The 24,845-nt window shown below is 40.0% G+C and overlaps 1 protein-coding gene and 2 long non-coding RNA genes across 17 annotated transcripts in view; 1 reads left to right on the forward strand and 2 right to left on the reverse strand.

Moving 5' to 3' along the window:
* The window catches only part of ATP2B2 (ATPase plasma membrane Ca2+ transporting 2), a 371,704-nt gene extending 364,791 nt beyond the window's left edge, over positions 1-6,913 (forward strand). For 10 of the 15 annotated variants that reach the window (XM_081901181.1, XM_081901175.1, XM_081901186.1 and 7 more), the window contains one exon: positions 3,744-6,913. In XM_081901181.1, coding sequence (XP_081757307.1) covers positions 3,744-4,055 — 312 coding nt within the window. In that variant the 3' untranslated portion in view covers positions 4,056-6,913. The remainder of the gene's footprint in view (positions 1-3,743) is intronic. The other 5 variants (XM_081901178.1, XM_081901176.1, XM_081901188.1 and 2 more) reach the window with 1 other exon arrangement.
* The window catches only part of LOC309364312, a 768,778-nt gene that overhangs the window by 489,284 nt on the left and 254,649 nt on the right, over positions 1-24,845 (reverse strand). The window lies entirely within an intron of this gene.
* Positions 6,286-24,566, reverse strand: LOC309364302. Its single transcript, XR_014165806.1, has 3 exons — positions 24,480-24,566; positions 13,643-13,764; positions 6,286-8,355 (listed from the first exon to the last, which is right to left on the reverse strand). It is a non-coding gene; the product is annotated as an uncharacterized lncRNA (long non-coding RNA).

A 24,845-nucleotide genomic window follows, 5' to 3' on the forward strand; every position in this document is an offset into this window, starting at 1 on the left:
TTGTCCGTTTCATGAACACTGTCCATTACATGATCGCCATGTAGTTGATATCTATTTCTGGTATGTCCCCACATGTACATGGAAAGCAAGCACACATACAATCTTATATGAGGGTCATTAAAACCTGCCTATATAAGGAAATAGCCCCAAAGGCTACATCTTTAATCCTCACAACTCTTAGTTTAGTGATCTAATTAAACTATAATTAAACTATATAGCATATATAAACTATATAGCATTTTCTTCCTTTTAATATAATTCAGGAGACCCTAGTTATAAAGTGACCCTCCAGATATTGTTAGTTTCCAACTACCATAAGCCCCAGCCAGCATGGCCAATGATCAACAGAATGCAACAGAATTTTGTGAGTTACCCTTCCTTAGAAGGACTCCTGCAATAAATATTATTTAAAAAAAAAAGAAGAAGGACTCCTGCAGATTCACTAAACCTCCCCACCCAGCTCACAAAGGAGTTTAGAAGTATGGCACTAGCACATAAAATATTTTTCCTAATGTGTCCTTCTTTTAAAAGTTCTCAGGTCAGAATCCCAAATTATTCGGAAACAGGCTAGGTTCATGCTGATGCCTATAAGTATCTTCTACTTGAAGAGATTGTTGATCATAGTGCATATTTAGACAGTGCATATTACTTCTGAGGAGAAGGACTGCTTTGGTAAATGGCTACATACGAAATAGTCTTATAACAAAGTCATGCGATTGCTCTAGTTCAGGGGTCGGCAAGGTTTACCTTGCCTGGGCTGGTTCACACCAGCAGAGATTCCCTCCATGGGCCGGATTGCGAGCGGGTATGAACACACATGCTCGTTATTTCCAGCATCTGTGTGTGCACAGATGTGATTTCCAGCGTCTGCGCAGACACGATTTTCAGTGTGTCGTCGCGATTTCTGGAGCCACAAAACGAGTCCCTGCGCCACGCTGTGCTGGTTTAGCATAGTGCACGGGGACTCACCAAGCGGGCAGCTCAGTTTGGAGGCGGCTCATGGTCCATTTAAATGACCCCCATGGGCTACTTGTGGCCCATGGGCCTTAGGTTGCCAACCCCTGCTCCAGTTAGTTCAGTATTGTCTACCCTGACTCACAGTGGCTCTCCAGTTATAAAACACTATATATGCAAGATATATACATATGCTTGGCCCAATCCTGTATTTTTATTTATTTTTAAATTGTATACCCAACTCCTTGTTGCAAACCCCCAGGTAGGTGACACATGCAAAGATAAAATATCAGAATATCATGTCACAGTCCATAATGTAAGATTCTAAATGGGAAGGTTCCAGAGAGTGAATCATTGTTGCCTTACTATCACTATCCTGGAATGGCTGAGCTGGTGAACGAGTCAGAGCTGGAAATCAGCCTCCTACCCACAGGGGTTGTGCATCTCATTTTGCCACCTGAGGCAAAATGGAAAGGTAATCCCCCCCCCTTCCACTGCCCTCCTGCTGCTGAAGCCTCCCTACCTGGGGTATTCAGTGGTGCTCTTGAAGCAGCAGCAACAATGGTGGGCAAGATCTCACAGTATTGTCAATTGAGCATTTCCATCTGTTGTGGACCATAACTGGCACACATTATTTATTTACTATAGTAATATAATTCCCCTCTATGACATTGACAGCTTACAGTGTAGAATGATAAAATGCAATTTAAAGACACAAGACCTCCAGCACAAAGAATAATAAAAGTAGATAAATCGTGGTTCAGAACCAAGCATGCACCATGTTGGATATGTGTAATCTGTAGTCAGAAGATACATGAGACTACAGTGGTGCCTCGCAAGACGAAAAGAATCCATTCCGCGATTCTCTTCGTCTAGCGGTTTTTTCGTCTTGCGAAGCAAGCCCATTGACAGCTTAGCGGATTAGCGCTACAGCGGTCTAACGGCTTCTAGCGATCAGCTGTTAAGCGGCTTAGCGGCTTAGGAAAAGGGGGGGAAAGCGAAAAAACCCGCGGGGACTCGCAAGATTTTTTCGTCTTGCGAAGCAACCCCATAGGGAAATTCGTTTTGCGAAGCGCCTCCAAAACGGAAAACCCTTTCGTCTAGCGGGTTTTCCGTCTTGCGAGGCGTTCGTCTTGTGGCGCACCACTGTACCGCTTTGCAAAAGCTAAGGTGGTTTGTGTATGCCAGATTGTTTTTTCATGATGTAAGAACGGTAGGGTGCAAATGTCAGAAAACAAATGAAACACTCAAACATTTCTAAAAGGCCCCAGAGATTTAAAATTCTTCACCCATTTTCAGGTGAGCATCCCTTGCTCAATGCATTTGCCATTAGTACCTCATTCAGACTAGCATTAATACCTCACTCATAATTAGGAGAAAAATAAAAAGCTCAACAACTCTAGAATTCATTTATAGTCATAATACATTTCCCAACAATTCACATACTTGCCATTCTGTTTTTTCCTTGCTAATTCTTTCCTTCAAGAAATCCTGTCTTTTCTCACTAATAACATAGTAGAAGCCTCTGCTTCGGCAAGAGCCTACCAGGCAAGCCACTTCTGGAAGGAATCTAGAATGCTCTCCTGTTTCTGGTCACGGAGAACTATTTGTCCTTTGCTGACTCAGCAAGGCATCCTGCTGCTCCTGAAGCTCAGTGCAGGCATAATTAATTGGTGGGCCATCCAAACATTACTTCAATTAAGTACCTGACTTTCCCATGTTCTTATGGCTTAGTGATGGAAAGGCAAGAAAATATCTTGACATAACTAAATGGACATCAAGTACTGCAGATGAGGCATAAAAATGTACCACCTTATGCACTTAACTTTATGAATGATGTTCATAAGTGAGACACAGAAAATGAAGGAATCGGACTTTTGTAATTCAATTATATGAAACCCAATAATCACTATATAATTTTCTAGTCTTAATTGTTTATTAATAAGTTATTTTAAAAACAAATGGCTAGAACAGTGGGTCTATACTCGAGTGTTTACCTCACATATGCATGAAGAAAAAATAAAAGTTGTATCAACAATTACATGTTCACATTATCCAGGCTTCCAAGTGTAGTTGTTGTGTGCCAATTAGCTGTGTTTATGTGATTACTGTGACTTTTTCCTATATAGCATGTTTTTGCCTAAGTATTTTGTCTGCTTGGCTTTGTGTGTGTGTGTGTGCGTGTGTATGTGCGTGTGTGCTTTTGGCTGCTTCATTTAGATCTTGCTTTTTTCAAAAACCTATGCTCTGTTCTTACATTTGGCTCCTATGTTTGTCTCTCATACCTATCCATCCATCCAACTGTGTCTATGTTTTGTGCTTTCTCGTTTGAGACATACAATTTGTTTTGTGTTGGGTTTGTGTCTATATAAATGAAACTTTTTAAAGAATAAATTAAAAGCTTTCTTAATTATTCACTGCAAACTATCAACATGCATGGTTCTACATTTGCATTTGAATTAACATGGCTTGTCTTTTACTAGGGAAATATCACATGAGTGGATGTTTGCTTTCTTTAACCAATGCTTCCCATCAGTTCTGGGAACAGTTCTGATGGCTTTAATCTCATATGGTTTTAACATTGCAGTTGATTCAGACACCTAAAATGCACAAAACTGAGCCACTTGTTTATGCATTTAGCATCCAGAGACTATGGACTACAGCTGCCTGCTCTGCCCTAACCATATGCCACATTTTTTTCACCAAAACAAAAAAATGTAAATCATAATGAGATGTTTTGAAAAAGCAGTTACCACTGACATCTTTTCTATCTTTTTCCCTCCTCTCAGATCCGCGTCGTGAAGGCATTCCGTAGCTCTCTCTATGAAGGGTTAGAAAAACCAGAATCTAGAACCTCCATTCACAACTTTATGACTCATCCTGAATTTAGGATAGAAGATTCCCAGCCCCATATCCCTCTCATTGACGACACAGAACTAGAAGAAGACCCTGCACTCAAGCAAAACCCAAGTCCACCGTCTTCACTGAACAAGAACAATAGTGCTATCGACAGTGGAATAAACCTTACAACTGATACAAGTAAATCAGCTACCTCTTCTAGTCCAGGAAGCCCGATCCATAGCCTGGAGACATCACTTTAGCTGAAAATGTCACTGCAAAAATATTAATATAAATATATACATAGAGAGATATGTATAAACAATGCTGGCTGAGAAGCTGTTTGAACTCCTGATCACTTTGAGAGAGGGGGGGGACAGAACGAACCACTGATCATGATGGTTTTGGGGGATTTACATATGGCTGATTTACATATTCCCCTCTTGCTCTCCCCCCCCCCCCGCAGAAACAAACAAAAACAATACAAATGCCCTCCTGCATGAATGTACTACCCACTTCCAACCTTTCCTTCTTTTTATTCCTTAAGCAGGAAATGCAGAGGACTTCTTTGAGGCTATTTATCCAATTCACTGGTCTGTGAGTTTTTTTGGGTTTTTTTAATGCTTGTGTGGCATGGACTCAGTTGTATAGATTAATTTAAATATTTTTTTTGAAGTTGCAAAGCTTAACTTGCACAGTAGATTTGCACCAGTTGGACAGAGGAACCTAAAATAAGCATTTATGAGACTATATATAGAAATATATAAATATATACATAATATAATTATATATGTGTATATATCCATATATATATTTATATCTATATACAGATATAGATATAGGTATATATAAAGTTTCTTTGTTGGCATGTTGCCTTTTTCTGCTCAAATTGCTATATTTTAACTTATTTATGTCCTAAAAATAAAGAATGTAATTTGTTTACAGAACTGTAGATAATATCCTTAACTATTTGTAGGATTAAGACAGCACTTCCTGCCGAGATAATATTCAAATCGCTCAATTCAATGAAAATTTCTGTAATATGGCACCCTGGATGTTTTATTACAACTGTGATCAGATTTTTGCCTGATAGGTTTTTCTTTTTTTGTTAAATAATGTAGATATTGCTAGCAAATAACAAAAGAAGCCAAAATATAATATATTGGATGTAGCATTGTGATCCTATATAGAGGGTGATGAAACAGAAAGGCTTCCTTTGTTTTAAATACACATTTAAATGATCAGGTTTTTTGCTCTCTCTTTTTTAATGAATTATTTGACCTTATTTTGATGCAATACTTAATGATGAGGCCATTTCATTATTTAAGTGTATTGCAATGGCTTCTTAAACATATATTTTTTAAAGATTATAATAAACCTCAGTGGAGTTTCTGAATATCAGTTCAAAAATAAGTTATATTTGGCTTTGTATGAAGATCAAACTAATGTTGAAATACTGTGTGCTGGATTCTATTCCATTAGAAATTTAGTCATTTATTTCTTGAAAAATATGGGCTGTTGGCATTTTGGATGAGAACCACTATGGTTTGTTGCTTTGACATTTAAAAAGAAAAATAATATTTTCTGCACTATGTAGACCTGAATGAAACTTTATGAAGTGTATACTGAAATGTGCTTTGTGTGATTATTTTTAAACCAAGCTTGTCTTCCTGTAGTCACAAAAGTATATTATAGCAAATCCACTAATGTTGTTTTCCCCTTGTATTGTGCTTTCTACACTGAAAGCCATTGTAAACAACTGCAATATTCTGGGTGAGATTTCTTTTTTCTTCAAGATGGTAACAGCCTTGGTAATTTAAAAGCTTATATAATTGCTATGTCAACCACTTGAATGCAAAGCACTTTGTGGGTCACAGATTTTTCATAAATGACTTTTGTATTTAATACAAGGTTTGCTTCAAGACTTTTCAGCAAATGATCTTTTCCATAAACTTGTACAGTGCAAAAGACATTTTGATTAATATGATCAATTATGCCAGAAGAGTTGGGGGGAAAGCCCTTTAAATTAGCTTGAAAACTTTATATGTTGTTGTATTGCCTGCTGTTTTAAAGTTGGCTAAAAAGGTGGAACAACTGTAGTCGGAAGAACTATTGCAAGACAAGATGAGACTCCTGGCCAACTACAGTTTCAGATGACTAATGTTTTGAGGGCATATCAGAACTATTCTGCCAGGTAAAGTTCTAACCACCTTGAATTGCCAGCTTCTGGACTTTCGTAAGAAGCTTTTAATGTCTTTTGGCTCTACATAATTCACTCTGATCCAAACGTCTGGCTGAACAGCAAACCTTCCCAGGCTTACACAACCCTCTTCTCAACAGACAGTGTTACCTGCTTCTTAAATCTCAAAGCTGGCATGACAGTCCAGTTGACCAGCTTATTCTTAAAATCAAACTGACTGACAGTTAGGCAGGGTTTATCCCTGGATTGTAAATAACAGCAACTAACTTTTGTGTAACACTGAGGTTCTATGATCTCCTTGGGATACTATATTTGAAATACAATAAAGTCTATTTACAGGGAAAAGCATGTAGCTCTGGGCTGAAGAAACTACAAAATTGTTGGCACTGGAATATTTTGCCCCCTAACATCTTAATATTGATGATTTGCCTTTTATTTCAAGCTTGATTTTCATCAGATACTTTTTTGATTTTCATTTCATTTTCTGTGTGTGTGCATTGTAATACAGATTCTTAATGACTAGTAGGGTACTATTTGAGACTTGAAAAACTGTTAAAAAGAAACCAATATTTCATTCTGTACATATATAGTTTAAAAAGAAAGAAAAAGACAATATAACATATATATTAACTGTGATGCATAGGAAACTTCGGATTCTGTCAACAGAAACCATGCTCTCTCTTTATATATATATATATATATGTATATGATAAACAGACTGGGGGGGGGGGAGAAAACAGATGAGCTTATAACAGCCTTTCAACTACAAGCTTAGCACCTTGTTCCCTTTCTTAATTGCTTGGCCTCTCTATGATGGGAAGAATGGATCAAAAAACCAAAATGGTCTATATGTTGAAATTCACTGCAATACATAAAATGCTTGCTCTCTGCGTACTGTACCTAAAAGCATGAGATTTGTGGGGGAAAATACAGCAGTACATTTGGCAATTCATCCCACTAGGGGTTATTATTCCTATATGTTTATTCATCTGTTTTTATGAATTTTTTAAATCTAGACAATAATTGTAAATAAAGAACTTACTGTCTCTGTTCATTTAATACTATGCAAAAGGTTATGCTTTCTATTGTTATTCCTACAGTGTGATGCTGGAATGTTTGTGGTTTCAAAAAAAAAACCGGAAAAAACACACAACAGTAAAATTATGTGATGTAAATTATTTTATAGTTTGAAACAAAATGATAACGTTTTACTCTTGCTGCTTACTGTCTAATAGCTATCTCCTGGCAGGAGCACAAGTGGAAATTGAAAAAAAAGTAATAAATTCACAAAGCAGCATGAACAATAAAAGTCTGAATATAACATCCTTCTTTTATTTCCACTGTCAGTTGAAACAACACATGTATTTTTCAATGCACTTAATACCAGACACTTATAAATGATAGCTATGCTCTGTCTTTGCAGTTGGAGGCATTATCCTTCTGAATATCAGCTGCTGGAAACCTCTGGAAGGGAGCACTTCTGTGCTCAGGTCGAGCTTACTGGTCTCTGATAGGCAACTGGTTGGCCATTGTGATAGCAGGATGCGGGACTAGATGGGACAAAGTCCGGATCCAGCAGGCTCTTCTTTACATTCTTATAAATATTTTGGAGCACTGAAGGATTTGGGGGCAATGTTCTCTTGGGAGCTGCTTGCTGATCAGTTGTGGTTCACTAAGTCGAGGGCTAGCCCCATTAAAGAAGAAGCGATCTTTGCTAGGAAGTCATAAGCCTCTCCCTGACATTTTTTATGTGTGAGTAGAGACAACTATACCACATCTGTAGTTGGTAAGCATATCTGACCAATTTAGCTTCATCACCAGTATCCTGCCAAATAGTAAGGAGGGTACCACACAACAGATCCAGATGTGTGATAAATTCACTTTCTATAATCACCTTTTGTATCATATTTCTATGCAAAGGCAAGAATTTTACTACACCTTATTTTTTAAAAAACAAACTATCGGAAAGCAGAATGTGGTAAACTTACCCCTTTGAGTAGTAAAATTCTTGCCACTGCATGACAAGATGAGAGCTATTGTATTCACTTGCAACTTTTCATTATTTAGGCTGCCTCTTCCTCCCTCTTAAAAAAAAAAAAGCAATGATGAGGCACATGACAATACAAAAACATCTGAGGTTTCTTTTCTATTAAAAAAGAAAGATGAAACTGGTTACCACTTACCAAGTATTACTGCAGAGAGCATGCAAGTTATTCCTTCAAGGATAGTTCCATATTTGCAGCCTTCTTGGCAGAATCAGGAGAGGGTAAGTGCATTCTTATCATTAAAACAGAGGAGGCTACCTTCATCAATGCTCAAGTTAAACAGAGTTGCAAAAGCTTTTTGATTCCTTCATGTTCCCACTGCAATAACATTAAAGTACATAATGAGCTAGTGCATAGCCTTGACTGCTCCCTTTCCATTTTATTTTTTAATCTTTAGCAAGCCCTATCAGTGGAGATAGTTTCAGAGATCAATGAAAAACAGTAATAATCTCTGAACTGAAGGGCCACTTTGTCGGCACTGTATCATGGGTATGGAGGTTTTAGTTTCACTATTTGGCCAGAGTGAAAATGTTAGAAGCAGCTCACAAAGAGATCCTCTATTTTCTACCCGGCAACTTAAAATGGATCATTTAAAGAAAGAAAATTGTGGTATAAGTTGTCATTTTCCCATATCTTATTTTGGGGCTGATAGAGTGAAAGCAACTGAACATCTATATGAAGAAGTCTAAGCCAATGGTTTTGTATGAGGTCGGTTGCAGTACTCTGTCAGGAAGATGCCTTTGAAGTAATTCTTTGCAAATATTAATGGCTTTCTGAATGGGGTATCACAGTTAATGTGTTTCTAGTAAGCAGTAGCAATGACCAGGGATGTTAATGCTGGACGGAAATGATGGAACCAGTGTGGGATATAATTTAATGCAGCTATTACTATTTTCTGCATTGGTTATAAGTGACTTGGTCCTCTGCTTCTTGCTTTTTCTCAAAGCATGAAGAATATAAGCGGCTGGACATAAAAACTTGTCCTAGAGAGACAATAGAAGAACATATTTTAAGGTTTGACATATAAGTTACCACATGCCCATATAAAAATGTATATTTAAATAATTGCCCTATGTTTCCCATTTCAGTAGCAACTTACCTTCTACTGTTATAAGAACCATCAAGTAATATTAAATTGAATCAATTAACAATTAACAATTTGATTCCCTTAAATGTGAACCTTCAGTGCCTGCATTTAATTTATATTGCTTTTTGGTAAAATGTGCAACATAGAAGTATTTTTAAATTTTATAGTTTAACTATTGTACTTGATAATACTTTGTTAAACAATCAATTTAATTTATTTAATCTCATTTAAATCACCAAATACAAAATATCAGATTCAAAAAAGCAATTGGTAACAAGTTAAAGTGGCAATTTGAGTTCAGATTCGCAATAGTAGATCACTGCACTTCACCAGAAATTCATGTGGTTTGAGTGCTCAGTCCAGCTATATAAGTTTAAACACACCTAATATTCTGAATTAGCCCAGATCCATAAATGCTCACAAGAAGGAAAATATATGCTGTTAGGCCTGTTACACCCTCTCCTGAGGGGCAGTTGCTACAATGCAATATATATTGCATTTAAACTACACCACAAATAATTTTTAAAAGGCTCTGATGGCAGTGTTTGACCACACTGGTTTAATGGAGCCATACTTGAGTTTCTGTACCACATGATTAATGGCAGGAAGTTGTTGGCCACTATGACTCCAGTTGTTTGGGCATGGCAGACGCAATGCATCCTGACATGGGGTTTAGACTGCCTGGAAGGTGCATTTTGTCATGATTCAAGGACAAGCAGGCTGCTAGCCGTTCTTGTCTTTGAGGAAGGACTACCTGCCTTACCAACCTTTTGCAGTAAGCTTCTCTCCTCCACTGATTGGGCATGGTTGTTGCAAAGTCTCTCTTTTCCTATATTTTGTGTGTTCGGATGGTCCTTTGTTAGGCTGGAAGTTTTACGTTGATGAAGTATATTATACTATTCCTTTGTTTTTTTGCAGTTTGTCACAGCTTGGGCAGGTATACAGTACAGGATCTTGGGATTCAGACACTGGCCTTTGACACAGGTAATTAGCCTTGCTAGTATGTATCTGAAACTGGGTCATTGGGATAGTATCACTGTAACAGGGTTTTTTTTGGGAGGGGTGGGTCAAACAGTGCTAATTTAGGGATGCATGATGTGAGTCTGTATGTTTCTGTGGAGTTTTCTTTGCCTACACGTGCTTTTGGGTATCTATGGAGATGCTGTGGCGTGTCTCAAATAGCCCTGTATTTACAAATCATTTTTGAACACGTAGGGTTCTTTCCTCCACCCACCTCCATGTCAAAAAGCAGTGTGCAAACTGTTATGCGTTACAATGGTCAGAACATGTCCCATGTATGTTGGCATTTTATATCTGCAAATGTATGTGAAATATTGGAAGCTATGTTACAGTTCTATCTTTTTATATTTTGCTGCCTTGCCTTAATGCATGAATACATTAATAATTTGAGGAAGGGTTGACCTAGAAAGTAACAGCTACAGAGGCTCAAAATCATTAGTTTGCTTCTTCAAGTCTATATACATCCTAATCCAGCTCCGTTCCCGAAGAGTTTCATTACACACCACTTGTTGCAGTACTTGTGAAATTAATGGGCATTTGACTGTGCATTGTAATTCCTGTCCCATTAATGCAATGCTGACAGACATCTGCACCAAGGGGCACATATATTATGCTCCTCCTCTTCACCTAGTTTATGCAAGAGTCTGCACATCCAGCTACCAATTACTAAGTATAGCAGATTATCACAGCAATCCTAATACTGATATTTTGCCCTTAAGACAGTCTTCCCCCACCTTGTGTTTTCAGATGTTGTTGGACTACAATCCCCCTCACCCATAGCCAATATGACCACTGGTCAGAGATGGTTCTTTCCCCCACAATATCTAGACTCACAATTGGCAAAGATTTATTTAAGGAAAGTATTCCTAATACATGTACAATGTGATGGCCAGTCTAGATCATTGGTTTCAGTGGGCTCAAGTACATTCAGTAATAATGTGTTATACTGTAGCTTGTGAGTTTTAGCCCAAATGGAAACTAATAATTTTACCTATTTTTCCAAGCCCTAACCACGTAATTGCCTACAGAGAAGAAGAATGTCAAGAAGTTTAACTGTTGGTTTGCATTCTCTGGATCTTCCGGCCTCCGGATTACCGTTGTTCGAGTATGTCTGTCAATAAGATGTCAAGATGAGATGTGCCTAATTCTCTCACTGGTTGATTTGGAGTGTTGCAAGCTCATCAAATAAAGTTGTGCCTTTTTCTAACCCAAAATGGTTTCAGAGTTTCTTTTCCTTTTCTGGTTGTTGTTGTTGTTTTGCGGGGGGGGGGGGGGTTGCCTCTGCAATGCCCCGTTAGTTGTGTGTGTGCCATACTTACGTGTACAAGGGCTTTCTGGGTCAGGGCCACTGATGTAATTCCCACTGATTTTTATATATTGTGTTTAGAATTTATATTTAAAACTGGAAAGTTATTTTTGTTTCTCAAAATTAAACTCACAAGTTTTATATATTCTAAGCTCATGTATAAAAGTTTTCAAAATGTTTACAATATAACAGTGTTTTTAAAGTAGGATAGAAAACCATTTTTGATCAAGTCAGATTTCTAGAGGTGGCTATTTCACATGAAGTAAGAGAATTGCTATACAGGAAATTACTGTTAAGGATTCTGTTTGAGACAAATTTGCTGCTTTATGTATTCCTGTAAATCAATGAATAAATTTCTAGATGTAGAACACAATCCAGTGTATAACTTGCAGGCACATAGTTTTTGCATGAACCCAACTCCTAGCATGGTTGTGTGTAGGAACTTAGGAAGCAACCTTATATCAAGTCAGAACAGCAGTCCTATCTAATTCAGTGGTGATGGACAGCAGCTCTCCAGGATTTCAGACCAGCCGTCTCTCCCACCTCTGCCTGGAATTGCTGGGGGATGAACCCACCTGGGACCTGCTGCTTGCAAAACTGAAGGTCTTCTACTGGGTGCTCTGGTATGTGTGTGTCAATAGGAGACTCCATACTCAGAGCAGTGGGTGTTAGAGAGGAAGGGAAGAAGTGGTGATGGATTGAGTCATCCTTCTGGATCAGGAATTGGGAACCCCCAACGTATGGGCCAGATGCTGACCATAATCCTGCTGAGTTCCCTCCCACCAACCAGCAATTAAGTGGGGAGCAGTTGAAAGGAAAGGGGACTCTCGGGTTGTGTGACGTGTGCAATTGCAGCTCCTTCTTCTGTAAGAAAATTTGTGGCAAGAAGCTCAAACAGGCAAACAATGTCTCAGCAGAGAGGTTGGTTTATGTTTCTCTAAAAAAAAGGTAAAGTTAAAGGACCCCTGACAGTTATGTCCAGTCACAGATGACTCTGGGGTTACGGTGCTCATCTTGCTTTACAGGCCGAGGGAGCTGGCGTTTGTCTGCAGACAGTTTTTCCGGGTCATGAGTAAGCCAGCATGAGTAAGCCGCTTCTGGCAAAACCAGAGCAGCACACAGAAACGCCATTTACCTTCTTGCCGGAGCGGTACCTATTTATCTACTTGCACTTTTGTCAATGCATTCTGCAGCTGTGTTCATGGAATTTTCAGAATGCAATTGCATTTTGAGATTTTGAATAGCTGTAAGAGAAGGCTTACGGTGTGGCACTGAGGATAATTGTGTTAGTAATAATAAAAATATTACATTTAAAACACCCTTTAAAGAGGGGAAAAGAGAACTGGTGTAAATCAGATGTGCAGCTTGACATGGATTAGATACTGCAATTGATAGGCAATAATTTGGGTTGAGGCATTGTTTAGGGGGTTTTGTTGTGAGGATCTGTTATTGCCCTAATTGTTTAAAATGTTTTAGATTGTTTTAAACTGCTTTTAACTTGGTTGTATTTAAATTTGTTTTTTGTTTTTGTTTTAATGGGAATGTAAGATGAGAAGAGAGGAGCTGGGGAGAGCAGGGGCGACCCCAATCGTAGTGGTTCTGGGCAAGAGGAGGTATGATGTGAGTGTGGCAGGCTGGGTGAGGGGCACATGGCACAGGCAGGCAGTGACTGTGCTGTATGCCAGCCTCACAATTCACCTGGTGAATTGCAGTTGTCCTATCAGTCAGTGCTCAGGTCTGCAGCTGCTGTTGCTGAATGCCAGGTTGCTCCAAGTAAGACCTTCCTCGTTCATTATTTGATTATGAATGAGGCCAATCTAGTCTGTACAGTGGTACCTCGGGATGGGAACAGGATCCGTTCCGGAGCCCCGTTTGCATCCTGAATAGAACGTAAGATGTGACGGCACGTCTGCGCATGCACGGGTTGAGTTTTGCCGCTTCCGGCAAACACATTATACATAGGGCTGCCTCTGAAGACAGTTCAGAAACTTTAGCTGGTGCAGACTTTGGTGGCCAGGTTGCTCACCAGGGCAAGACGGTTTGTGTATATTACACCAATTCTGGTCCAACTGCACTTGCTGCCAGTTAGTTTCTGGACCCAATTCAAAATGCTGGTTTTGACTTATAAAGCCTTTAACAGTTTAGGACCACAATACCTCAAGGACCGACCGCTTCTCCCAGTCTGAACTGACCTGGATCCTGAAATCATCATCGGAGATCCTTCTTCATGTTTGAGTTCTGGGTGTGAAACAAGCCTCCTTGTTCTCCAGTTCTGGGAGCAAACAAGCCTCTGATCAGCTGGCAAGTGGAGCACCTGGTAACCAGAGATCCCATGGTAAATAAGGATCCTGTAATTTTCCCCACTCTCTGCCACGATAGTCCCACCACTCTTTAGTATTCTGAGAGCAAGGAATCAAATGGTGGTATAGCTGGGAAGCGTTAAATCCAACTTGATTTTAAAATACCTTTTGCATAGGTATTAGCAGGATGTGTTGCTTATTCATCATTCAGTAGTTAATCTGACAGGAAGAGTGAATTAGCACAATAGGAAACAGTTTGACAGCTCATTATAAACTAAACATGCTTCATTTTCAGCATCTTTTCAGATTTCTGGACATCTGCCAGCCTGTTCATCCACTTGTAAAAGCAAAGTTACATGTACCAATTTCATTTTCCCCCTTTCTGCACACTGACAAAATCTTGACATTTTAGTTTTCAAGTTGCTTTTCTTCTCAGCATACACATCTAAAACGATTGGTGGCATTTAATTACCCCCTTCTTTAACAACTGACAGCTGTTTTACATGGTACATTTTGCATGTGACGACAGCACCTATCCCACCTAGGGAATGCTTGAGAGAAATCCTTTTATGCTGATTTCATTCATCATGTGCAACTTCCTTTGCCTTTTCTAAAAACTTGGAAGTAAAAGCATCAATATTCTGCCAATAAGCATTTGTATCGCTACATTTTGTGCATGCTCAGAGCTCTTGCTTGCTTGCCTAGTTTCTTAATGCCTGTCTGCCGTGACTATAGCTCCACTTGTACAGCTACTCTTTTTATTTTTAAGTAATCACTTTCTTAGAGATGAATTCCTCCATGCAAGTCCATGTGTTCCTAAGATATGTTTTGGTCAATCCAGCTTGTTTTTTATTATTACTTTCGAAATTGGGTTTTCTGGCAAAAATGAACCTACATATGGAAGTTCTTTGAGTGGATTTTGGATCATCTACAGCCATAGATATATGAAGTCTTAACAATTTGTAAGCACACAATGGGATATAAAACAATGGCAAAAATCAGTCTGGTACTTGGGGCTGTGGCAGGAAGGCCAATGTAAACATCAGCCAACTCTATGACCATTCATGCAATGGTAACTGGTGTAAATACCATCATGCTAAATTTTTTTGTTTCACAGCAGGGAGGCCCAACTTTTCATACCAAGTGGACTGCAATAGTACTTTGACACTGAACCCTCCAGAGGGGGGAAGGCGAGGCAAAAATTTGACACACATACCACAGCCCTCGTCCACAGCCCTCGTGCCACCTTCCCAAAGCTGGGTAAGTGAAGCACTAGCCTTTGGGAAGAAGGCATGAGGTTCTGACAGGGTGCTAGAGCCCTCTTTCCTCCTTCCTAAAGCCCAGCACCTCAACCACCTTTGGGAAGGTGACATAAGGACTGATGGGGTGGGGGGTGTCCAATTTTGCTGAAGCTCACAAAAAGGCTTCAGGGACCACCATCAGATGTTCTTTTGGAAACCTTGGACAGCATCTCAATGAACTTTTCCTGAAGCTTAGGATCTGGGCAATATTACCACCAACCAATGTTTGATCTCAGGAATTAATAGCCACTGTAAGACACCCCACCTCATGACTGATGTAAACATCAACAGAACTGGTAAGTTTCTGTGCATAAGACACTTGAGTTTGGGCCCATAAAACTCCAATTTGCTGAGGTTTAAGGAGCAGTATGGAGCTACTTGCAAATGACTTTCAAAGAGCAGTGTGGGGCTGCTTAAAAACCTCTTGTAATCCACCCCACACTGTTCTTTAAAGCTGCTTTGAAAGCCCTTTGAAAGCAGCCCTGTGCTGTGTAAGTCCCAATAACCAAGGCCTCAAAGTGCGGCATCACCAGACATCACTATGACAAGACATGATTGACAGGTCCTTCCTACCTGTCAAATTTGGCCCGCCACGATTGAGTGGATTAAAATCTGTCTCACTGTCCAGAAAAGCATTCCCCATGGCTGATTTGCAAGTATTCAAACAAAGCACATTGGAAGCAAATCAACTTCTAAAGTAGACACTGCAATTGCTAATCTTGTATCAGATACCCAGAGCCTTATTTGCAGCCTTATCTGATTCTATCAGCTGCATTTATCCTAGTCCAACTAAAACTCTCTTTCTCTCTTGCCAAAATGCAACATATTAAATTGTTTCTGGCTGCTGGAACACATTTATGTCCCTTTTGCAAACTGATGTGTGTGGGAGGCTGAAGCTACAAACTCCTTTTGTTAAGCCGCTGATCACCAAGTAAGTTTGTCAGATAAAGCCGAAGAGATGGATCTAAATAATGTAGGCAGAAACAAAAAAGGGACAGTACTCTTTTTAGTGCATATACAGGGTGCAGAAGAATGACCCATATGTGAGTGGAGCATATTTAAAAAATACAGGTACATGTGCCCACATTCTCAGTAATCCTAATTGGGAATCTCAAAGAGTTGTCTTTGATTTGGTAGCAAAACTGAAATGTCGTCCTTCTGCAATGATAATTTTATCTTTTTCATTTCCAAGGTTTCACTAAGGAAATACCAAAAGCATTCATTATTTGACAATGCAATACTTATCACTGACAATTAATTCTGAGTTTCAAAATACTAGCCTACATGCATGCTTGGTGTTTCATTCTTGCTTAAATTTTTTAAAAAGAGAGAATTATGTTCCAGTTTAGGTTAATCTGTATAACTAGAAACCATCTCCTTTGAAAACAGTTACACACATCCTTTTATAAACCATTTTGAAAACTGACTTTCCTCAAGCTATTTCCAGTTGAACATTACAATGAAATAGTTTTCCTGCTACAGCTGAGAAACAGATGCCATTTGCTTATTCTGTTCCCAGTGTTGAAAAACATCACCAAAGATTGCCAGCTTCAGTCCACAAAGATGCAGTATGCAAATTTCCAGGCAATCAAAATAGTGACTGGGGGAGTTTGGCCACCCCAACTCAGGCCCTGTGCAAGGCTACTTTTTTCAACAAGGGAAGCACTGCTTTTACATCACTTCTCATGGTCTCCACACATTTACAATTAAAGCACAGTGCCTCTTCTGCAAATTCCAAGAGGTACACATCGGTATTACACACACAGCACACTGAAGAAATGCCACTTAAAATGCTACTCAGCACAAAAAAGAAAAAGAAAAATGGTACTGGAAGCTATGTCAAACTATATGTGACACCACTACAGCATGTAACATAACCTCTTCTCTTCAGTCATCCGTGGGAGCAGGCAATCTGCTGCGGAGAAGGAGTGGAAGAGGAAATGCTGGACCTTTCTTCCACCCACTGCACAACTCCCCTCATCCAGCCACTTCATCTCCTGCCTACTGGGCTCTCGAGGCTTCATTGAGAGTTTGCACCTGACTTTGTATTCTTGTTAATGCTTGTATTTTATTTATTCTGTAGCAGCAATCATGAAGCATGGCTAATGAATTGCTTCTGTGGCTCAAGTACATAAGCTTTTAAACACCACTGAGAAGCAGTGATCCAGATCAGACGTATTACAGGGAATGACATGCCTACCTGTGCCCCATAATACCTTCATGCTGCACATTTGCTCCAACATAATTGACATTTGGTTAATCATAATATACCTGAATGAAGTAGGTGGCCTGCATGCAATTTTTCTGCCCACCAAAATGGGCCTATAGTGGTAACAGGAATGGGTTTTATTTTTTATTTTGGTGGGGGGAAATCTTATTGCACAAGTACACAGAGGGGAGATACTGCCAGGGAGGTAGTTACACTGAGTGGAATGAGAGAGATCAAGCATTCCACTTGCCTTAATATTAGCACTGGATCATCTGCTCTCACTTCATTTTGGAATCGGCTCAGTCCTTATGAGCTCTCTCAAGGAATGTTTAAAAAAAACCTGCTTTCCAGAAGTGCTCTTCCAGCTTAGGGTGCTGAAATATGACTGCTGTTGCATGCTTTTTTATTGTTCCTAGCACAAGCCATAGTTAAGGGCCCCTTGGAAATTCATATGACACCCCTCAATCTTAGATGTCGATGTGAAGCAGCGACCACTTAAAACACTTGCAGGAGGTTATCAAAAGAAGTTATCCTAAAAGTAGGAAATATGCACCAACACTGAAAGAAGGGTTTAACATTAAGATCTATTTCTGTACCTGAAATGATAGTTTGAGAGATGTAAAATGTGAAGAACTGCAGTTAACCATTCACAACTGTATAAAATTTGTGAGAGAGAGTGGTTACAGACTGGAGACCAGTTTTTGTGACTAAAGGGCAAATAGTGAGAGGAACCTGGTGCTAAGGAGCATACTCCATCAGCACAAACATTTCTCTTTGTGTGATGGAATGATCTTTCCTCCCCTGTGGGCTGTTCTGGGGATTCGTCTAAATCTCCCACAGTTAATTTAAGGAAAGGGGGCACACAGGGAAGGAGAGGGTGGAAAACTCTTGCACTGGCAGATGTTATTACGAGCAGAAGCTTCTGCTAGCTCAGGCACAGGCAAACTCAGCCCTCCAGATGTTTTGGGACTACAACTCCCATCATTGCTGACCACTGGTCCTGTTAGCTAGAGATGTTGTGAGTTGTGGTCCCAAAGCATCTGGAGGGCTGAGTTTGCTAGCTGGACCAGTTAGTTGAATCCACAGTAATAACATAATAAGACGCAGGATAGACAACAGTCCATAATGATGAATTCACAGCAAAGGACTATGCACATTACACCTTAAATCAGACTATAAAAAAGAAATGAAGTTTAAGGAAAACAAGCTGAACAGAAGAGGAACATCTAAGATTCATCTGAAACCCCTCACCACTTCATAATACCTGTCTAGAGATGTAAGAAGGCATCAGTTTCCATTCCACCCTGTGTTTGTGACATATGGTGCTGCCTCCATTCTGCTTCCAACAAAAGCAGCATTATTTGCCATGGTGTCTGCTATGGTGATGTTTTATGTAATTAATTACATAATTATGTTATCATTACATTATTCTACACCATTCATTTCAATGCAGAGAAAACACAATGTAAATTTGGGGCCAGGGGGTTCATCAATTATGTATTGTTATATATAATTTGAGGACTGAATACAACAACAGTAGATACCAGTTGTACTAGGTTAATTTCTGTTCCAGACAAGGGATGAAGAAGCGAAAATTGGCAATTTCTAGTCCTGCTTTGGTCAGAATTCTCCAACATTCCTGTCCATCACAAGAGGCAAAATGAGGAAGGATGAAACTAAGGAAAATGACAGTCCACTAGGCCATTGATGAAATTTCTATCACTGCAAGTGTTATAAGAGCTGCTAGCTAAACGAATGATCTGTTTTAAAAGTTGGTTCTGCCACCACTTACAATCAGGCTCCCTGATTCTTGTTTAATTTCTCTTGCACCAAGAGAATATTTCCAAAAATCCAGACTTACTTTTGCAGTCCATGAAGAAGGCTGTGAAAATGAAGTGGCAAAAGTGGGATGGCATTTTTGAGGGAGTCTCAGCACTATGAAGTACAGGATCCCTGCTATTCTTACTTGCATCCAAAGCCCTTTACCCATAGAAGCGTGACACTCCATCCACATGGCTCAATTCAGCGACACACACCTTTTGAAATACGATTGGGCGGTGTCAAAGCTGACAGTTCCCACCATCTGGCAGACAACTCACACAGAGATCTAGTCCAGTAAAGACCACCCTCTTTGAGCACAGCCACCAATCTGCTAGATCTAAGATTTAGTAAGTCCAGAAAGCAGCATAAGAGCTTTTCTCGTAAGGCAATTGACATGTAGAGACTTTCCCTTCCTGTGTTGGATGATTTCAATTAAATTAAAAAACCAAAAAACCTTTTTATTTAAAAAAAGAACTCACTTAAAGACCAGCACTGTTATTCACACCAAAGTCATGTTCATTTCAGGTATTTATAGTGGCTTTATTGTGTAAGAAGTTATTACAGAGATCCATAGATAGTTGTTGGCATACACTCACTATTAAAAAATAAATCCCTAGCACAACTCAGTGCACTCCACCCAAGGCCAATAGGTCTCCTTGCTTGGTGGTGTGTATAAATCTGGCATCCCCAAACTCGGCCCTCCAGATGTTTTTGAGACTACAACTCCCATCATCCCTAGTTAACAGGACCAGCGGTCAGGGATGGTGGGAACTGTAGTCCCAAAACAGCTGGAGGGCCAAGTTTGGGGATGCCTGGTATAAATAATAAGATAATCATAGTTGTCATCTTTAGGCTGTGATCAGTCATCAGAAGAAATGAGTATGCAGTGTTTCTTTTTGGATTGAGACCAGAGGGCAGATCCTGCACATTGATCACACATCTGCATGTATCTTTCGCTACTCCACTGTGAGAGGGAACACTATACAGTTGATCTGTGCATTTTAATTGTGTCTCTCTGGGTTGAGTATCTTTAAATTTAGCAAAAGGGGTTTTGTTTGGTTTTGTTTCCTGTTCTAAGTTCTTATTAACAGCTCACTCTTTACTAGTTTGGTAAATGTGCAATAATCTGCTAAGACACTTTCAGGCAACAAACAGAACCTCAGATGTTTACTTTGCATCCATATTTCAAGCACCTCCCCATTTTATGCACAGAAATCTTCCCAGAGTGCGTTCCAAGTCTAGGGGTACTGCACATGTTTAGGATGAGAACAAATTTAAGTCACGGTGGTAACAGCCTCTTAAAAAAATGGACATGAAACAAATGATGTGCTTTGCAAGAAGGATTGATTAATTTAAAACTAAGGTTTGTTCTAACAGCTTGAAAAGAAAACATTTATCTTTGAAACCTGTATATGCTGTTGCTATTTCAGTGCTTGAATTAACCACATAGTGTCACCCTAGACCATCTAAACCAATCTTGTGTAGACATTGCAGTTTTGTATTTCAATACTGCAGTCCCATGAAGCTCTTCAACTTCATAATGAACAGCACAAGCCTAACCAGGTCAACTCGGAAGTAAATCCTGTTAAGTTCAGATAAGTAGGGTTAGGACTGCAGCCTAAATTGTAATTTTGGCAAAAGACTTGATGGAGCATGATAAAATAGGGTAAGCAATAGAGATTTCCTGAAACAGTGTTTGACTGATTCTAACTTGAAATTTACTGTTTGGGAGAACCCAAGGAATTGGGTGGGAGGGGTGATTTATAGTTGGGGAATCCCTCTACCCAAAATTCACTTAGTTGCTTCCTAGAGCTATAATTCAATTGCCCTATGATGCTAATTTCTTGTATTGGGGACTAGGTGAGCAGGAAGTTGTTATTATTATTCTTAGACTTCTTACTCAAAGATTCCCAAGCAAGTTACAACACATTTAAAAACAAGAATAAATACAACATACTATTAACAAATTCATACATAGAACATACAATTCATATCCATATAGCTATTGATAGATATACACAAAACAAACCCTACCCCACCCCACCCCCAAAAAAACTTTTACAGAAAGCTTTGTCATCAACTCAGTCCACCAACAGCCTGAGGGAAAGGGTTAGTCACCAAATAGATGCCAGTGAATGTGTCAAGCAGACCTCCCTGGGAAGAACTTTCGACAGATGGCTCACCCCCTTGCCAACACATGCTGAGCTTCCCTCAAAGGAAGGCCTTGGATGAAGATCTAAAGGTAGAGATAGGTTCATATCAAGAGTGGTGGTCCAGAAGATATTGGGATCCTGAACCATAAAGAGCTTTACAGGCCAACACCAGCACTTTGAATTGGGTTCAGATGTATATAAGCAGCCAGTGTATCTGGAGCAGATTTGGTGTTTTATTATTGGGTTGCCTCAAACCTATCAACAGTTTGACATCTAATTTAAGGTTCTCCACTAACTATCAGAAGGATAATGCCTGCCAGCCAGGTATCATATAGTCCAGGAGTCAGCAAACTTTTTCAGCAGGGGGCAAGTCCACTGTCCCTCAGACCTTGTGGTGGGCCGGACTATATTTCTTTTTTGGGGGGAATAAACTAATTCCTATGCCCCACAAATAACCCATAGATGCATTTTAAATAAAAGGACACATTCTACTCATGTAAAAACACACTGATTCCTGGACCGTCCGTAGGCAGGATTTAGAAGGCAATTGGGCCAGATCCGGACCTTAGTTTGCCTACCCATGATATAGTCAATGTGACCATGTCATGATGCTTCATAGCCAATCAGATTTAGCTAAGTCAGAATATCACTGAGGGCAAATGAAGCCAATTAAGAGTGACAGCAATGTTTCTTGGACCAGTATTTTCCTTTACTCTGAATTGGTGCACACTTTTGTTCTCCTTTAGGACAAAAATGGTTAAAAGGTGGGAGCTTTGGAATGCTGTGAAATGTTATCACAAAAGCAGGGGTTTGTAGTGTAATCAAACAAACCCTGAAATGAGCATATTTAGACAGATTAAAGACTTCTCCAAGCTGAATCAGGCTTCCTTTGAGTTACTACAAACTGCATGAAAGGCCTCCTGAAACCTTGTGAGCAATTTAGACTTTGGGAGGCTTTTGTAGCTTCAAAAATTGAAACATTTCTCCCCAGGCCACTGTGAGAACAGGATGCTGAAGTAGATCCATCAGAAACTTCATATGTTATTACTTCCACCTTCTCTTGTCCACACACACCCCTTCTATCCTTGCTCAGGCCCCCTCCTCTCTGAAGTGGAATCTGCAATCACGAAAGAATGTGGTTGTTCTGGAGACACTTTACCAATAGATCTGCGACTCTTCACCACTTCCCGAGACTTTTAAAATCCGTTTTTACTGTGTCTGGAATCTTTTCTGCCAGTCCAGGGGTAGTTCATTATCTTCATTTACAGAGAGAGAGCTTTCTGATGGTTGTGCTCCTGAAGATCAACGATAAGGGCATAGCCACCTTAATCACCACTACAGTGTGTTTGTGGAAGTGAACTGTTAAGACAGAAAGATAATACGTATGAGCATCCTTCCAACAAGGAACCTAGGAAGCTACATACACTCTTTCCAAAGGCAAGGTTTTTCTTGCTCCTCATGCTGTAGTCTAACATGTATAAACCCCTGGAACAAAACACTTGGAAAATTAGTGATACACTATTTCCACTGCTTCTTTGTCCTTCTGTGAATATTTTAGAATTATTTTGGTTTGGCAGAATCCATTTGAATAGCACCTTTTTTGTGCCTCGGAACTGTAGACTTGCACTGCATGCTGAAGGTGACCCAATTTCAGTACTTTTCCTAAAACCAAAATAACTCTAGGGGCTAAGTCACCTTTAAGGTAACAGTCACCAAGGTGATTTTTTGTGACAGCTAAGCTTTCTCAATCTTCTCTTTGAAGATAGTTTCATTTTCTACCTTAAAAATTTATCACCATTGCTGTAAGTCCCATTCCATTTGCAAGGTGAAGGTACGGCTTGGACCGAGTTTTTGTAAGCCACAACCAGCCACACACACCACATCGGAAGAGAACTTTGCACACATGGAATCTGTATGCACAAGCACATCCTGTATTCCAGGGAAGATATGATAACAGTTAATTAAAAAACTCACACATCCAAAAGGAGCAACTCTCTCATCTGCAAATTGATATGATTGCTGTGACAAGGATGCCTTCTAGTGTCAGGAACATAACTCTTCAAAATAACTTTTCAGCTGCACCTAGTAGCTCAGCCTATGAGATGCTCTGCTGAGAACGTAGCTCCTAGGACCTTAGCCTTGCTGTTTCCTTAGAATCATGGACTCATAGAACTGTAGAGTTGGAAGGGACCACACAGGTAATTGCGTCCAACCCCCTGCAATGTAGGATTGTATTTTATTTTTACTCAAAGACGGGCTTGAACCCATGAGCTTGAGATTAAGTGTCTCGTGCTCTACTGATTGAGCCAGTGCTTTTTTTCTTTAAAAAAAAAACAGGGGTACTCTCATTTTCCTACTCATATTGAAATAAAGGTAAAGGTACCCCTGACCATTAGGTCCAGTCGTGGCCGACTCTGGGGTTGTGGTGCTCATCTCGCTTTAATGGTCAAGGGAACCGGCATACAGCTTCCGGGTCATGTGGCCAGCATGACTAAGCCGCTTCTGGTGAACCAGAGCAGTGCACAGAAACGCCATTTACCTTCCTGCTAGAGTGGTACCTATTTATCTACTTGCACTTGATGTGCTTTCAAACTGGTAGGTTGGCAGGAGCAGGGACCAAGCAATAGGAGCTCACCCCGTCGTGGGGATTCGAACCACCGACCTTCTGATTGGCAAGTCCTAGGCTCTGTGGTTTAACCCACAGCACCACCCACATCCCATATTGAAATACTGCCCCTCAATTAGGCCAAACTTAGACTCTCAAAATGTTTAGCGGTATGCATACCCCTGCATTCCCCCAGAAAAAAGTACTGGATTGTGCTATCCCACAGCTTCCTAATATCCGCTTGTACACAACTGTACAATGCAAGGGGTATTGGGGCACTTGGTGGTTATAGAGAGGGACTGAGTGTCCTCCTGTCCCTTGAGTGGATAATTTGAAAGAGAGGTGTGGGTGACATTTCGTCAGCACAATAACACAAGTCATTACATTTGCCGCTGCAGCTTAAGCCAATCCATATTATTGGGATGAGAAACGGCATGAGTATGATCTGCTCTTGCAGCTATTCTTGAAAGAAGCTATTAAAAGTAAAAAGTGAAGGCCCAGTGGCTCATGAACCATGCTTATTGGTCCCTTAGAGTCTCTCAGGGAACAAAAAGCCTGTTAAATATAGAGGGTGGCTCAATTGAACTAAATTGCCCACAGCAGCCAACACAAGGGAACACCCGATTTCCATTGTACTCACCATTCCAGAGGGGCTGAGTTTGCACGTTGCCTCTTGCCCCAGTCGAAAGAGACTGTGGGAAAGGGGTCAGGAAGGACTTTGTGCAAGTCTTCCTGGCAACTGTGGGGGGAGAGGGGGAGGGGACAGCTCAGACTTTGAGAGCTGCTTGTTTAACTTTATTGAGCAACTGATGCTTGTGAATGTGCAAGGATTAGAAATGAGTAGCTCAAGGTTACAAGCTGTCTGCCTTTGTTTCAGATAATACCGTTCTGATATAATTTATCAGGACTCTCTTTTTGTCACACCATACAGCTAATGAATATCTTGCTACTACAGCTGCAAAGGCTTATGAAGATCTATTGGCAACTGCCTGTGTTGTGTTCAGCT

This window comes from Podarcis melisellensis (genome assembly GCF_964234715.1).
Source record: "Podarcis melisellensis genome assembly, chromosome: 2".
NCBI classification, from domain to species: domain Eukaryota; kingdom Metazoa; phylum Chordata; class Lepidosauria; order Squamata; family Lacertidae; genus Podarcis; species Podarcis melisellensis.